General features: G+C 41.8%; 1 protein-coding gene across 1 annotated transcript in view; it reads right to left on the bottom strand.

Annotated features, from left to right (window-relative positions):
- The window catches only part of b4galnt4a (beta-1,4-N-acetyl-galactosaminyl transferase 4a), a 136,993-nt gene that overhangs the window by 43,890 nt on the left and 78,264 nt on the right, over positions 1–14,839 (bottom strand). Inside the window, 4 exon segments of the mRNA XM_029434120.1 lie at positions 4,123–4,223; positions 5,096–5,186; positions 5,696–5,791; positions 14,077–14,175. Of these exon segments, the coding sequence (XP_029289980.1) occupies positions 4,123–4,223; positions 5,096–5,186; positions 5,696–5,791; positions 14,077–14,175 (387 nt within the window).

Genomic DNA, 14,839 nt, shown 5'->3' with positions numbered 1-14,839 from the left:
TGGAATATCATTCCAACGCTAGCCACGAAATGTTGCCAGGGTGTCCACAGAAACACCACGGAGAGCTTCCAACTTCTCGTCCTATCACAGGTAACGGTTTCCTAGCAGCACACTCCATATATAGCCAGTTCACTATCGAGGATGACACCGCCGTGATCTGTGACATGAAGTAACAATCCTCTAAATTACTATGTGGATTTTAAGAGTCAGGTCATGGATAGAGAAGGAATCGCAGCCAAGCCATTAGTATGAGCAAAGATAAGAAACTCATCAGACACTGATATAGGCATTCACTCTGATGAAAAGAAATTTGACTCATTGCTTATAAAATTTCAATATTTTCTGCTTAACTTCTTGGAACAACTCCAGCTGCTGCCAAAGCACAAATCACCTCATGAAACTTTAAATTTTCCTAAACCATTGTAGTTTTCTCTAGCCATCAAACAAAACTCTACAGAAAGCTCACTTAACGAAATGAGATCTCTCTCACATCCTAGTCCGTTCAAGTCATGTTGCAGATTGTTCTGTATCAGGTTTTATTACATATAGTATGTATTTAGAAATGCTATTATATATACAGACATGCTATTTTTAAAGGAGTGTACAGAAAACTTCCACTGAGATTGAACAAATGTGCCCGTTTGTGTGTATTATTAGACTCCAACAGACAGATGGTATCTATAGTGCAGGGCTGTCACAATATCAGATTCACACTACATGATTATGGTGGACAAAATAATTCACACTAACGAAATTACCAAGATATGTATAGGTCATTTGAAATAAATAATAACACTAATGCTATCAGTTAAATTCATCTTTGACTTAATAAATGACACTAACTTGTGTGTCGGCATTGGGAAAGACATGCATTATGTATTTGGCGCTTTCATGATATTATCATATATGTAATCTTAACATTATATCTATATTTTATTGTTTTTAATATCCGTTATCGTGTAGACCGTCATATCGTGCCACCCCCTAGTATAGTGTAAATTTGAATTAACATCTACGAGTTATTAGGAGAATTGAACAGCTTTAAAAAAGTGGGAAGAAAAGTGTTGGACCTCTTTAGAGCTAAAGGTCTTAAAAGCAAGTTTGGCAGTAAGCCTCATTTTCAGATGAGCAGAGCAATGCATTACCTGCTTTCGGCATATAATCGGTGATGTGCAGGGACTTCAGTATATATACTGTATGCAAACGCAAAAAAGATAATAATATTTTAGGTCCTAAATCCAAAAATAAATGACTTGTTACTTACATTTTTTCTCCCTTAACTCACGCAGACAGATGGGTCACGTAATGAGGAACGGAGCAGAGAGTTAGATTTCTATCTGTGAAACACAATGTGTCTCTGAAGACAGGGGAGGCAGCGAGGCCTGTCTGTCAGCCGGTGGCAGAATGACTGATCCCTGGCCATAGTACTGCTCCCCTGACATTACCAAGATGATATTTCGCACTGTTAAATGTCACATCAATATTCGCGGCCAGCTAATTAATCTCATCTCCCATGGAAATGTGGTGACATCTCACATCCTGTTGGAATACAGATACAGCTCCGTAGATGGACCTTTGCTCTTAACACACATTTGACCAAGTCACTCATATGATGTAGTTCAAACACTGTTCAACCTCGTGCTTTTCTCCGTAAGAAATGTAAGAAGGTTTCGTCGAGAAAACTTTATTAGTGAAGGCGGTAGCGGCACAGCTTGTCTTCTATTTCGAGTGCGTGCAGAGGGTGCATCAAGGATAGATGGAAAAGGAAGCGATTTTTCACAGGGTGTTCCAAGGGAGGTTTCAAGTCTTCTGTATTCTGCGCTGTGTGTTGGAGGTGAGTGATAGCCAGTGTGTTAGGACGGTGACACGAGGTGAGCGGGGGATTGCTAAAGACGAAGCAGGTCAAATCGCCCTGTAAGGTTAAACACCGGCAGAATAAAAGGCTCATGTTGTTGACTGGTAAGGACCCACAGTTCTACTAACAGCAACTGTCTCAGCATGGATGTCAGATCATAGCAATATTAGTCTAATAGCTTTTGAACCTTACTATCCCATTAATAACTTAAGAATACTTTCAAATATCCAATCGTCATTGAGTGCATGATTGTCTATGAAAGGAATCCATTAGATGCCATTTAGAGCTCTGAGTCACCCTCAGCCTGAAGATCATATCAGATAATAAAGTCACTACGTGGTCTAATGATAAGCCTTTAGCTTCCCTGCACACATTGTGCTGCAAAAGTGCTTTGCCAGAGGTATACAGGACTGTCTCAGAAAATTAGAATATTGTGATAAAGTTCTTTATTTTCTGTAATGCAATTAAAAAAACAAAAATGTCATACATTCTGGATTCATTACAAATCAACTGAAATATTGCAAGCCTTTTATTATTTTAATATTGCTGATTATGGCATACAGCTTAAGAAAACTCAAATATCCTATCTCTAAATATTAGAATATCATGAAGAAGTATACTAGTAGGGTGTTCAACGAATCACTTGAATCGTCTAATTAACTCGAAACACCTGCAAGGGTTTCCTGAGCCTTGAAAAACACTCAGCTTGGTTCAGTAAACTAAATCACAAGTATGGGGAAGACTGCTGATCTGACTGCTGTCCAGAGGACCATCATTGACACCCTCCATCAGGAGGGTAAGACACAAAAAGAAATGTCTCAAAGAGCAAGCTGTTCACAGAGTGCAGTTTCAAAGCACATCCACAAAAAGTCTGTTGGAAGGGGGAAATGTGGCAGGAAACGCTGCACAACCAAGAGAGATGACCGCAGCCTTAACAGCATTGTGAAGAAGAGTCGCTTCCAGAATTTGGGGGAGCTTCAAAGACAGTGGACTGAAGCTGGAGTCCAGGTATCAAAAGCCACTGTTCACAGACGTGTCCGGGAAATGGGCTACAATAGCCGTATTCCCATGGTCAAGCCACTTCTGAACTCAAGACAACGGAAGAAGCGTCTGACTTGGGCTATGGAAAAGAAGCACTGGACAGTTGCAGAGTGGTCCAAAGTCCTCTTTTCAGACGAAAGCAAGTTTTGTATTTCATTTGGAAGTCAAGGCGCCAGAGTCTGGAGAAAGGCTGGAGAGGAGCAAAATCCAAGTTGCTTGAAATCCAGTGTGAAGTTCCCACAGTCAGCGATGGTTTGGGGAGCCATGTCAGCTGCTGGTGTTGGTCCACTGTGTTTCATCAAGCCCAGAGTAAATGCAGCTGTGTACCAAGAGATTTTAGAGCACTACATGCTTCCGTCTGCTGAAAAGCTCTATGGAGATGAGGAATTCATTTTCCAGCATGATCTGGCACCTGCCCACAGTGCCAAAACCACCAGTAACTGGTGTACTGACCATGGCATTACTGTCCTCGATTGGCCTGCCAATTCCCCTGACCTGAACCCCATAGAGAATATGTGGGGTATTGTGAAGAAGAAGCTGAAAGACACCAGACCCAACAATGCTAATGAGCTAAAGGCCGCTATTGAAGCATCCTGGGCATCCATAACACCTCAGCAATGCCACAGGCTGATTGCCTCCATGCCACGCCGCATTGATGCAGTAATCCGTGCAAAAGGATTCCCAACCAAGTACTGAGTGCATTAATGGACATTTTCAAATGTTTGATTTTGTTTTGCTGTTATAAATCTTTTTTTTTTACTTGGTCTGAGGAATTTTTTGAGATAGGATTTTTGAGTTTTCTTAAGCTGTAAGCCATAATCAGCAATATTAAAATAATAAAAGGCTTGCAATATTTCAGTTGATTTGTAATGAATCCAGAATGCATGACATTTTTGTTTTTTTAATTGCATTACAGAAAATAAAGAACTTTATCACAATATTCTAATTTTCTGAGACAGTCCTGTATACTGTATCATACAGAGTGTTTTTTGCTATTTCAGTTATGACATTGAGGAGTGTGAAGCTATTTAGGCCCGGGGTGATTTATATTCTTCCTTCAGTAAGAACTTGTTGCTAAGCAATATTAGTTAAAGCCAACTTGGAAACATGTAATTTGGTGAGAATCACAAAGTTTAAAAAGCGCTGGGACCTTGTTGTTTTTTAGTGGAGTGACTCACTCTGTAGTTCAGATATGATGCAAGGATACAGCACAGCACGGGGCTCACCTGTCCTACATAGACCAGCAGTCTGGCGTTGAGAGGGCTCTCATCAGGACTCAGCCAGAACTCAGAGTTATCATCAGACGACACCGAGAACTGGAAATCACCTGCAGGGGAAAAACATGATCAAAGTGTGAAGTAGATATGTATAACCCAAGATAAGTGCAATCAGAGTGTAATCAGATAGGGCATGGCCCCGTAACATAGTTTCTTAGGTGTAAAAATGCACCTATATGTTGAGGCCCAGAATGCTTATGGCAGAGAGATGACACTTTCGACCACGGTGATATCAAAAGTTTTACAGCGACTGAATTTCCAATCCATGTGTAAAAACTATGTGAATGGAAATAAACATTTGTGCACAGATTTAGACCAGAAGGAGCACGGGAAACTGAAGTTATCTTTAAAAAGGTAGAATGAGCAGGACTTTCACAAAACACAATGTATAGACAAAAAGAATGATAAATGAAGGATACACTAACGGCCTACGGATAGGGTGCAGGTCAGAACTGTGACATTGAGGATTTTTTAACATGAAAAAACTCTCTTAAACTCTCTCACTTAATTTACAACAGCATTTAAAAGGTTGTGTCTGGCAGTGTGAGGTTAGGGCGTGTCACAATCCTGAAGAGAGTCTGACCTTTGAGCCATCAGCTGTAGAGAGCCATAGCACCAGCAAAAGCGACATAGAAGATTGAAATGAAGGGTAATCTAATTAATAATTTCTGAAATGTGTGTAAGGGCACTTGGGTGTTAAGGCTTTTCAGTTCTCATAGTAAGTGGACTCCAGGGTTAGGGTTACGAGGGTCCTGCAATGAGATTTAGTTGTGAGATCCCTGGCTTTCAAATGTGAATATCCACTACATCAGTGGCTCTCAAGAGCTCGGATTAAGAGGGCGGTGGAAAATGTCTACTCTTGTAAAGGACACATGCTCCAAGGCCCTCGGTCTCAGAGGAGGGATTAAGATGAGCTAGTTACCGTCTCTGTAAGGGTGAAGGAAGCCAAATATTCTCAGGCCATAGTTCTTCCACTTCGGAGCAACTGCCAGCTTCTTCAGTGTGGTTCTGGTCTGTGAGAAACAGAAATAAATTCATATTATAGATGCAGCAGGTATTGCATTAACACATCAATAAAGAAGCTTCAACGGATTGGACGATATAGGATTTTATTGTGGATTGCGATAAAATAACACAATAAATCGATCGTGGTGAATTTCTATAATCCCGATAAACACAATAATAATTATAATTTTCACTAGAAAGGTGTGATGTGTGTCCTAACTGTGATGCAATACAAAATATACGTAACAAAATGTATAGCATAGCATATATTTTGGATTATTATCATTATGGCGAGGATATTTTTTTATTGTTTAATTTAGTAGTTCTAGTTCATTAATTAATTAGATAGATGGAAACAGTGAAATGGACCAGCTAGAAATGAAAAGCCTGCGTTTGTCTTCCTGTCTGAAGACCGCCTTGTACTAAACATATGTAGTGTTACATTTGCAACCGTTATCAATATAAACTGCATAAATGCCATGCAGAGGGTCACTCACACACGCTCTGGATTACTTACATGAGGGTAGTGAGGAAAGTGCAGGTTCTTTCTGAGTTGGGCTGTAGAGGAGCCACACCAGTCCTCGAACACATGCAGGTTGGCCTGGCCCTTATACTGCAGACACACAATCACACACGGAGAGGAAACGGGTTATTCCACGCAGCAACAACAGCATCCCATTTGCTGTTGAATAAGCAGGTTATGCTTTAGTACTTCAGCTACTACAAGTCCCACCCTGACAGCAAAATTGCCCTCTATATTTGCTTCAGTAGATATACTTTTGCACTGGAATGTATATTATTTCTGATGCCTCTCCGCCGCGCTGGAGAAATGAATTCTTGGTGAAACATGTGAATGCAGCGTGAAGTTTCCAATGTTCTCACAGTCCTGAATAAGAGAAGGTGACAGAGATCTCTTCAGGAGTATCAGGGGGAGGGGGAGTGCGAACTGAGAATGTCTGGAGCAGTTTGTCAGAGCTCATCCCCTGCTCATAGTCTGACATTTGTCTGAATTACACAGGGAAATCACAGGACACAGCAAGGACAGATGGTGAAACCAGTCTGCCTTAGGGTATAGTTTCCTGACACACACACACCACACACACACACACACACACACACACACACACACACACACACACACACACACACACACACACACACACACATTGTAAAAAAAAAAAAAATAGCATTGCAATAGCTGGCTTTCTGTGTGAGCTGTCAAATACCTCAATCTCGAGAGTGAAGAGTGACCTTGTGATAAAAAATAAAATAGCCGCAAATCCTGTTGTGTTTTCATCAGAGGGATTCGAGGGGTGAGGAGGGAAAGCCTTTCAGGGTAAACTCCTCTACATGTTTGTTTTTAAAGGAGAGACGTTGATGGAAGGTGTCATGCTCTTTCAGTATATCACACAGGCATCCTAACAGATGGCCTTACTCGGAGTGGTCCTTTTCATTTATCTCCTGCCTCTGTACGGTGAACTAAGTGCACTGCACACTGACAGCCGTGTGGCAATTACAGCTCATGCATTAACCATGAGGTATTTCTGTTGAGAAAACATGTCATTCTAAAACAGTTGGACTCCTGAATTTAGTTCTTTAGATTTTTATGTGCAGGTCCCCCCCCCGTCTCTTTTCTGCAGCAACATCGATGCTTATGAAAAACAGATAGAGAAAGAGACTGGGATTTGCCCGGTCGACAGAATGAAATCGAAGGAAAGCGGGGAGTAAGAAAGATAAATGAGAAAGTGTGATGTTTCAAAAGGGAGTGTCAGAGAGGAGGAGGCATAGCGAGGATAGAGAGATTCAGCAGACGGGACTAGTCCCAGTGTAAATATGCCTTGTGTAAAGCTTTTAATAGATTTCCTGCGGTTTTTAAAAGCAAACCTTTTTTGGCCTGGACCCCTCCTCTTGTCAACTCGCAATAAGAGGCAAGCTTTAAGCTTTAAAAGTCTCTAATTATTCACACACACAGCCCTGGAGAGGCCACAGGCTTTAAAGTCGGCTTTCTGCCGGGGAGGTGCTTGTGTATAATTGGTTCTATTTTGTGGGTGACAGCGCTGCGAGAGGTCTGTCTGTGCGCTGGCCTTAGCAGGATGGGGAATGGGGCAGAAGGGAAGTCATTTTTTCTTCATCCTTAAACTCATCCTGTTATCCCTTTTTGTTTCCTTGACTGCTAAACTTTGCGTCGCTCCTGTTATGTCATTTAGCTTTTTCCTTGCGAGTGCTGCTGGTCTCCATCGCTCTCAAAGCCTTCAGTGCCACTATCCCTAATGTTGTCTCCTCTTCCCTCTGACCTCTCTATTTCTGCCTCTCCATCCCTCCATCTCCGTCTGCATGCTGCCAAATTCTGTCGATTTCTTTACTGTCTGTCTTCAGTTTCCCTGAGCTCAGCTGTCGGCTGTCAGTTTCTTTATGCTGTCTCTCTCCATCTTGGTTTTTTTTGTCTCCCTCCTGGTTCCTCGTTTTGGAGCGTGGGATGAAGTGATGCTCACATTAACAGCTTGTACAGGTATTTTGTTTTTGGTCGCACTTGAATGTGCTTGTGTCTTCTCAAACGTCAGCTTTTTTACAACTGCGTCAGCTCTCATTCACGTTGAGTAATTGGCTGAATAAGAGAGAGAATGACTGCTGCTGACTTTCTTCACTTCTTCATTTGTTGTCCTCTGTTATTTCATCCAAATCCAGAGACAGACTGCTGTGTTGTCCTGCCACCATGGACGACTTGTAGTCTAGTCCACAGACTGGAAGGTTCAGAAAGTACTTTTTGTACTCCACTATAACAAATTCAGCACCAGCTAAATAGACTACAGGCACAGCTGCAAGAGAAGAACCCAAATCAAAGTAGCTTTATCTGTCAACCGAAGTCATGCGTCTGCTCTAAGGGTGTGTTTGATCAGATTAACCTGTTTTACTTAGTTATGTGGTGAGCTGAGGCAGCAGTCATAGGCGCAAAGTGGCTATTTGTCAGACTAATTGCTCAGACCTCCTGGCAAAGACAGGGAGGAGTAGGCCCTACATTGGATAATTTCTCAAAGTTTTCAATATACTGTACTGTATTGCTCTTTGTTACTGCTTTTTTTTTATATGCAGCCATTACAGCAGGTACTAGGACACTGCTGTCTTTTGCTGATATCTGATAGCCAATATGTTCTATAGTCATTCTAGCTGATCGATAATAACATCCCTACTTTTCATTTTACTGCAGTACAACCATGTGTCTTATGTAGTGAATTACTTAACACTCCAGTGCTTCAGAGAGGCTGCAGTCACTCAAGAAGAAGAGCAGACTGCAGCTGCATATAGTATGCACAATGTAGAACACATGAAAAATAACTAATACTTTGGATTTATGTTTTGTTTCTTTCTTGATTCTGGCTTTTAAAATGTTTTTAAGCAATTATTGAGATTAACAAAAATATTTTAAAAATATATATAGATTACATTTTAGCATTAATAAGGACATAATCTACATCTTAAATGTATACAAAGTACAGCGCACTGTATTTAATTTAAAGTGTACACAAGCATTATGAGCTGAAGTCAAGTTATTTTATTTTTTAGCGCTCAAAAGAAGACTGCACATTCCTTTTTATCTTTTTTTTATCCATTTGTCGGTCTCTCTCATCTTCATCCTCGTCCTCCTTACTCTCATCACACTCCAGATGTAGTCCCAACAACTGTCCTACATATAGTCTTAAAGCTTCCACAGTTTCAAAGCCACAGAGCACCTACAGCTGCCATTAAATAAGGAGGAGGAGGAGGAGGAGGAGGAGGAGGAGGAGGAGGAGAGGGGGATGGAAGGAAGCAATGCATGCCATCTGTCAAATATGACGAGTAAGGCATGAAAAGAGAAAAGAAAGACGGGATAGGGGAAATGACAGGTGCACGGCAAAGAAGCTGAGTAAGAAAACATCAACTGATGGTAAAGACATTTAAATGAAAGTGAGGCTGTTTAGCTTAAGAGGCCGCTCTAAACGACACTGTTACTGTCTTGCCTATTGTCCCCAGATCACACATTTCCTCTACAACCACATCTCTGCAAGCTGGCCTTAGCATATCTCTGTCTCCTCTGCTCTCTAATATCTCCTCTCTCTCACCCATCTGGTCGCACTATAAACCGGAGCACAAATCGGACTCGGTCTTTCTCAAGAAAGCTGGTGCAGCCTTCTGCGTTCATGCTGGCAGCAAGGCACTGACAAATGGCCACTCGGCGCACCCGCTGACGAGCAATCGCACCAACTGACACTGTAAACCCCCTTTGAATAAGAAAAGTGAGACGTGATGTTCCAGGCAAAGGCTCACTGGGGAATATACAGTACAGTTCAGCTCGCTCGTATATAGTAGAGATGGCATTAAAGCTCACAAACAGCGGTTTTACGAAGCTGCTATGCTAAAATGTACAATAAGTGTTGGACGAATGATAAATGTTACATGTGAGTTATTCCCTCGGTGGCAATGGCCAGATTGTTATTACTCTATGAAATTTCTCCATCTGAATTTATAGAGGGCATTGAAATAGTTTCTCCCTACCTATCTCATCTTTCTCAGCCCATTAGTAATATAGGAACGAGGGGAGAAGAGAAAGTGGGATAAGTACGTAGGTGCTGCGAGGAAAAAGGGGGTTTTCAAAAGGTACAAAGAGAGAGAAGAGATTATATGGAGAGAGATAATGAGAACTCATTTCACACAGAGGAGAGCAGCAAAAAATAGAAGACAAGGTTCACATGATCTAGATTCCAGCCTCATCAACTACTGTAATGAGGGTTTGTGTAATCTGCCATCTGTCCTACAATTACATGTCTTCTGTCATACCAGGGATATAACATGAGGGGGGGGGAGGATGTAGCTGCAGTGGATATGTCGAACTGAGGAATCTGAGATAGGGAATGGAGGATGGGCATCATGTTTCTCATCTCCTGCAACAAACTGTTGATCGTTCTCCCGACTGTAATGAGAGGACCGGTAACAGAAATCCCATTTTGGATAGACGAACAGAAGTAAGAAAGACAGACTGAAGGAGCCGTGAGGAGAGCCAGATATCACGCTTCTTCTCCTGACGAGAGGGTCGCAGACAAAAACAAAAAAAAGATGCAGTTTTGTCACTGCATGACGAGTCAGCTGTGACTGCTCCCACCTGAGTCATGTGTCTGTGTTGTGCCACGGAATCTTCCTCACTTCCCTCTTGAGTGGGGAAGTAATTGGCTGTCCAAATGTGCAGCTCTGTGTTCACTACACGAGCCAGAAAACCAGACATTAGAGTCAGTCAGTCAACCAGGAGACTGGCATCCTCCATCTACAGTATACTGCCTATTACAAAATGCTTCTTTATAAAACGGACATGTCAAATCAAGCAATCTGATTGGTTCTTAGCCGTGATATAATGAGCGTATATCACGGGTAGAATTGTAGTTACTTTTCACAACAAGTTAGTATCCCTCCGCGTCTGAGAAAAAGCTACACCGTTACAGCTGTTAAATTACGTCCGTTAGATAAATGATTAAGTACAATTACACACCTAGTACAACCTTACAGACTTGGTACACTGTTCTAAACAAGTCACTACGCAATACAAGTGTTGATTTACATACCGTCTTGCTTCAATCAGCTGTATGTGGATTCGCAAAGGCGCTGTTTCGCGGGCTTCCGGGAGGGCCGTAAGTGAAGTTACCGTAATGAATCACTATATGATGTAAAGCGCAGAGTCTCAGCTTTCAGAAACCGTTGAAATCTTTTCGATTGCGCAAACTATGACATAATTACGGTAATCCAAAATTTTGCTTGCAATCGCCGACACATTCGGTGTTAAAGGGAAACAAATTTACAAAGCTTTACTCTGGAGGAGTGGATTGATCAGTGCCTATCTCCAGAGAAGAAAGCCCCTAAAAGAAAAGCCCCTACGTGAAGAGCAGGTAGACCAAATAATCGATCAAAGTTGTCTATGTTCGCTAGCTGTTAGTGTTGTTGTATAGCAACCACCTCGCACTATGTTTTGTGCAGAAGGCAACGGAGGGACTATTTTATTTTGAACATCATTATTTAATAATAAAAACTATTTAAATTGGAGTGTGTATTTTTCTTTCATATTGCCACACTTGGTAATCGCGTCGGGCCGAACCACGGCCCCTTAACTGTGATATAATGAGCATATACCACGGCCTGTCGTGAGCTATTGCTTAAGTATAGCACCTACTGAATATCGGATTAACATCGTTGAACATAATACATCTGGGATGATGTGCTCTCTGTGGATTTAATGTGGACCAGTACACATGTAAAGAAATCATTAAAAGTCCCCCTGATATCAAAGTCACTAATCCCTCTTACCATCACTTTCATTCTGCTCCTGACGAGATCAAATTGTTCATTATGCTCAAATTCTCTCTGGATCCATGTCGGCTTTTCTGCCTGTTTATTCCCTTCATGTCTGGCTACTGTTTGACTCTTAAAAAGTGGGCCAGCTATTTCTCTCTCTCTCTCTCTCTCTCTCTCTCTCTCTCTCTCTCTCTCTCTCTCTCTCTCTCTCTCTCTCTCTCTCTCTCTCTCCCTGTCTGATCTCTATCCAGTGTCAGTGTCCTTGACGGACGGAGGATGTCCGCTCTACAGCTACATGTCTAAGCTAATCCACAGTCACCTCTGGTTGAGTTCACCGGCTGGGAATCCTTATTAATTCACCAGCAGTGGCTGAAAACAACCCACTAGAACCAACACAGGATAGGCTCACAGCACTCTATTCTATTAAGACTATTTCTATCTCTAACTCTCTCAGGGTGCACAAATGAGACGCAATGAAGTGAGCAATCGTTTCATTTTGCTTGTGCACAACAGAGTCTTTGCACGCGTGGCTTCTGGATGGCAGTGTGACCTCTGCCAGTCTGTGACAGCTGGCATATGGCACCACTCTACCTCCACCAGCCCGAGTCTACGCCTCTGACAGTGCCAGCTCAGTGGCCCCTCAGACCTCTGCCATCTTGGCCGGGCACCAGGAAAACAAGTTAGTGCTGGTAATTAGGACAGATAGCGAGTGAGGAAAAGCAGAGGAAATCATCTGCGCTCCATGAAGTCTGACATCGTTGGTTTAGGCTTGACGTAGCAGAAGTCTGAGATAAGAGAGGAAGAGATTTTTGAGGATACAAGTTTATACAGATGTATGACCTAATTTATAGACTAATGCTGGATCTGCAGAGTATTCACAGAAACTAAGTGGCATGTTGCTTTATGGGTAGGCTGGACATGAGTCAAAGAAATGGCTGAAAGTGAGCTTTGATGCGAGTCACGTCTAATGTAAAATGTAGTTGGAGCGGATGTTGCAAAATTAATTTCCCTCTGTGGTATCCTAACTATAAATAAGAAATTCAGTGTGGTTGATGAAATTATATACATGTCTTTTAAGTGCAAATGCGTCCTGTGGTTTTAACAATTTGAACATGGAAAATGATAAAACAGAGGAAAAAAACCAGCATGTTTATAATAAAGAGCCTCGCTGTGCTCAGGCCATGAAATCTATTTACATTTGTGCAATTAGTCTACAGAAAGCTTGTTTGGCTGCAGTCCTCGCTTGGCTGTTCCATATCATGTGATTTCTCGTTGTCTGAGTAGCACCATTTGAAATTATGCCAAAAGCATCGTCCACAATTAGATGCAGGGCCTTTATTATTCAGGAGACAGATGTTTGTAGGCCAGATGATTAAAAACAGATAATATCCACATGTGATCATTTATATAGTCAACATGATAATATTGATCATATTCAGCTTTTTAACTGCTGAATAAGGATGTAAGTGTATGAATGCATTTGTGCATTATATTCTATTTTGTTGGGGGATTTAGTGTTTGATGTATTGCGTTGCTGAGGCAAAAAGGCAAGACAGGCTCCCCCATAAGAGTCTGCTGAAATAGTACTGTAACATTTCAGACACGTACAGTGTTCAGCACCCCTTTAATGCTGCCTAGTGAAGAAGATTACATGCATCATGCTTTGTGGAAGCAGCAGTGAATGATAGAGAATCTTTTAAAAAAAAATAAAAACCGTATCGCTGCAGTCAAAGTGAGCTACTTACAAATTACTTTTTCCTATTACTCATCTCATGCTGTGTGTATGAACTGTTGGTTTTGCCTAGAACTACACACTGTGGGGTTCAGCAGAGATATTTAAACTTTACCCCGGGTAGAGAACAACTAATGAATCTTTTTTTTTTTTCGTAGATTAGGCTTACACACACGCACACGCACACGCACACACACCATCCTTTAATTAAACTCTGCTGAACAGGTTACAAATCTAGAGCTGCTTTCCTTATCACAAATCTGCTACTTAATTGCCCTGTCTGCTGCTCCCTTTGTTACAGCAGGTGTGTAAACTTCCTCAGTAAGTGAGCTGAAAAATTAGGATGAATCAAATCAAACTTGTAATCTTCAGGTCATAGGTGCCTTTAAATATAAGCTGCTAATGCTTTTTGGATGATATATTATCATCCTCGCTGCAAGGTACATTTTGCTCTTTTGATAATGACACCAGAGAATGACTGGATTTCTATTTGACCTCAAATACCAACTGCTCGTAGAAGGACAAGCGAAAGAGAAAGTGAGGAAGACGTTTGCGGCTAAATTAGATTTCACAAAAAGCTAAACACTCAATTACCGAGGCGGGGAAGGAGCGCCATTAATGAAACCATTTTTACAACGGTTGATGAAAGTTTGATGCGCGTGTGTGTGGCCTTGCCAGGTTTAGCTGATGAGTCACATAGATGGCAAAGCAACTGAAGGACCTCAACATAATGGTTATTATCCACCTGAGAGATGGAAGAAAGGGGGTTAAAAATAAAAAGATTAATGGGCAAGTGCAGGCTGCAGAAAAAGGAATCGATAGCAAAAGAAAGGAGAGGATGTCATTTGTGTTACCTCCGGTTTCCATGGCATTTTCTTGTGCCGCTGGCTGAGGAACTTCCGGATGCGGGTATGGTCTCTGCCTCGGGCCCCTCCTGTGATCGGCTCATCATCCTTGAAAAAAATGCAGCAGAAACAAAGACACTTAATTCCTCTTTAGCTAAGAAATCAGTCACCACAAAAAAAAAAAGACATTGATGAAAGGTTTTAAATCTATACATTTCTATGTATGCATTAGGGCATGTATCCATCTATCCATCAATGAGGAGACATGACCATACCATAAGCCACATAATTGAATATGAGCGCAGCATTAGCAAGAAACCACAGCCCTTTCTAACTCATGGAAGCATTAAGCAATACACACTGTGCACACAAACTCACACACACTTGTACAGAGTTATTTTCCCAGAAGGCTACTATTAAGACCCTGTGGAATCTCCTCTTAACCATTCACTCCTAATCCAGCATTTTACTTGCCAAAGCCTTAATCTTCTATATACTCTAACCATCCACGCTGCCGGCCAAGATCTCCTCTCCAGGGAGCCTGAACTCACCCCCCTGATCTGGGAATTAGCCCGGTGCTCTGGCCAGAGCACTGCAGGGCTCTTTCTCTGTGGCCTGCTAAGAGGCATGTTAATGTTAATGCTGTGGTGTGGTGTGACGGGCAGGACAGAGCAGAAAGGAGCACACGTTTGTGGCCAGCTATGAGGAGATAAAAGGATGAAGAGAGCTAAAAGAGCTTAATGAGTGGCAAAGCATCCTCTGTTTAGCAGCG

This window comes from Cottoperca gobio, chromosome 6, assembly GCF_900634415.1.
Source record: "Cottoperca gobio chromosome 6, fCotGob3.1, whole genome shotgun sequence".
NCBI classification, from domain to species: domain Eukaryota; kingdom Metazoa; phylum Chordata; class Actinopteri; order Perciformes; family Bovichtidae; genus Cottoperca; species Cottoperca gobio.
Note: the sequence above shows the minus strand (reverse complement) of the source record. Positions and strands in the feature narration are given on the sequence as shown.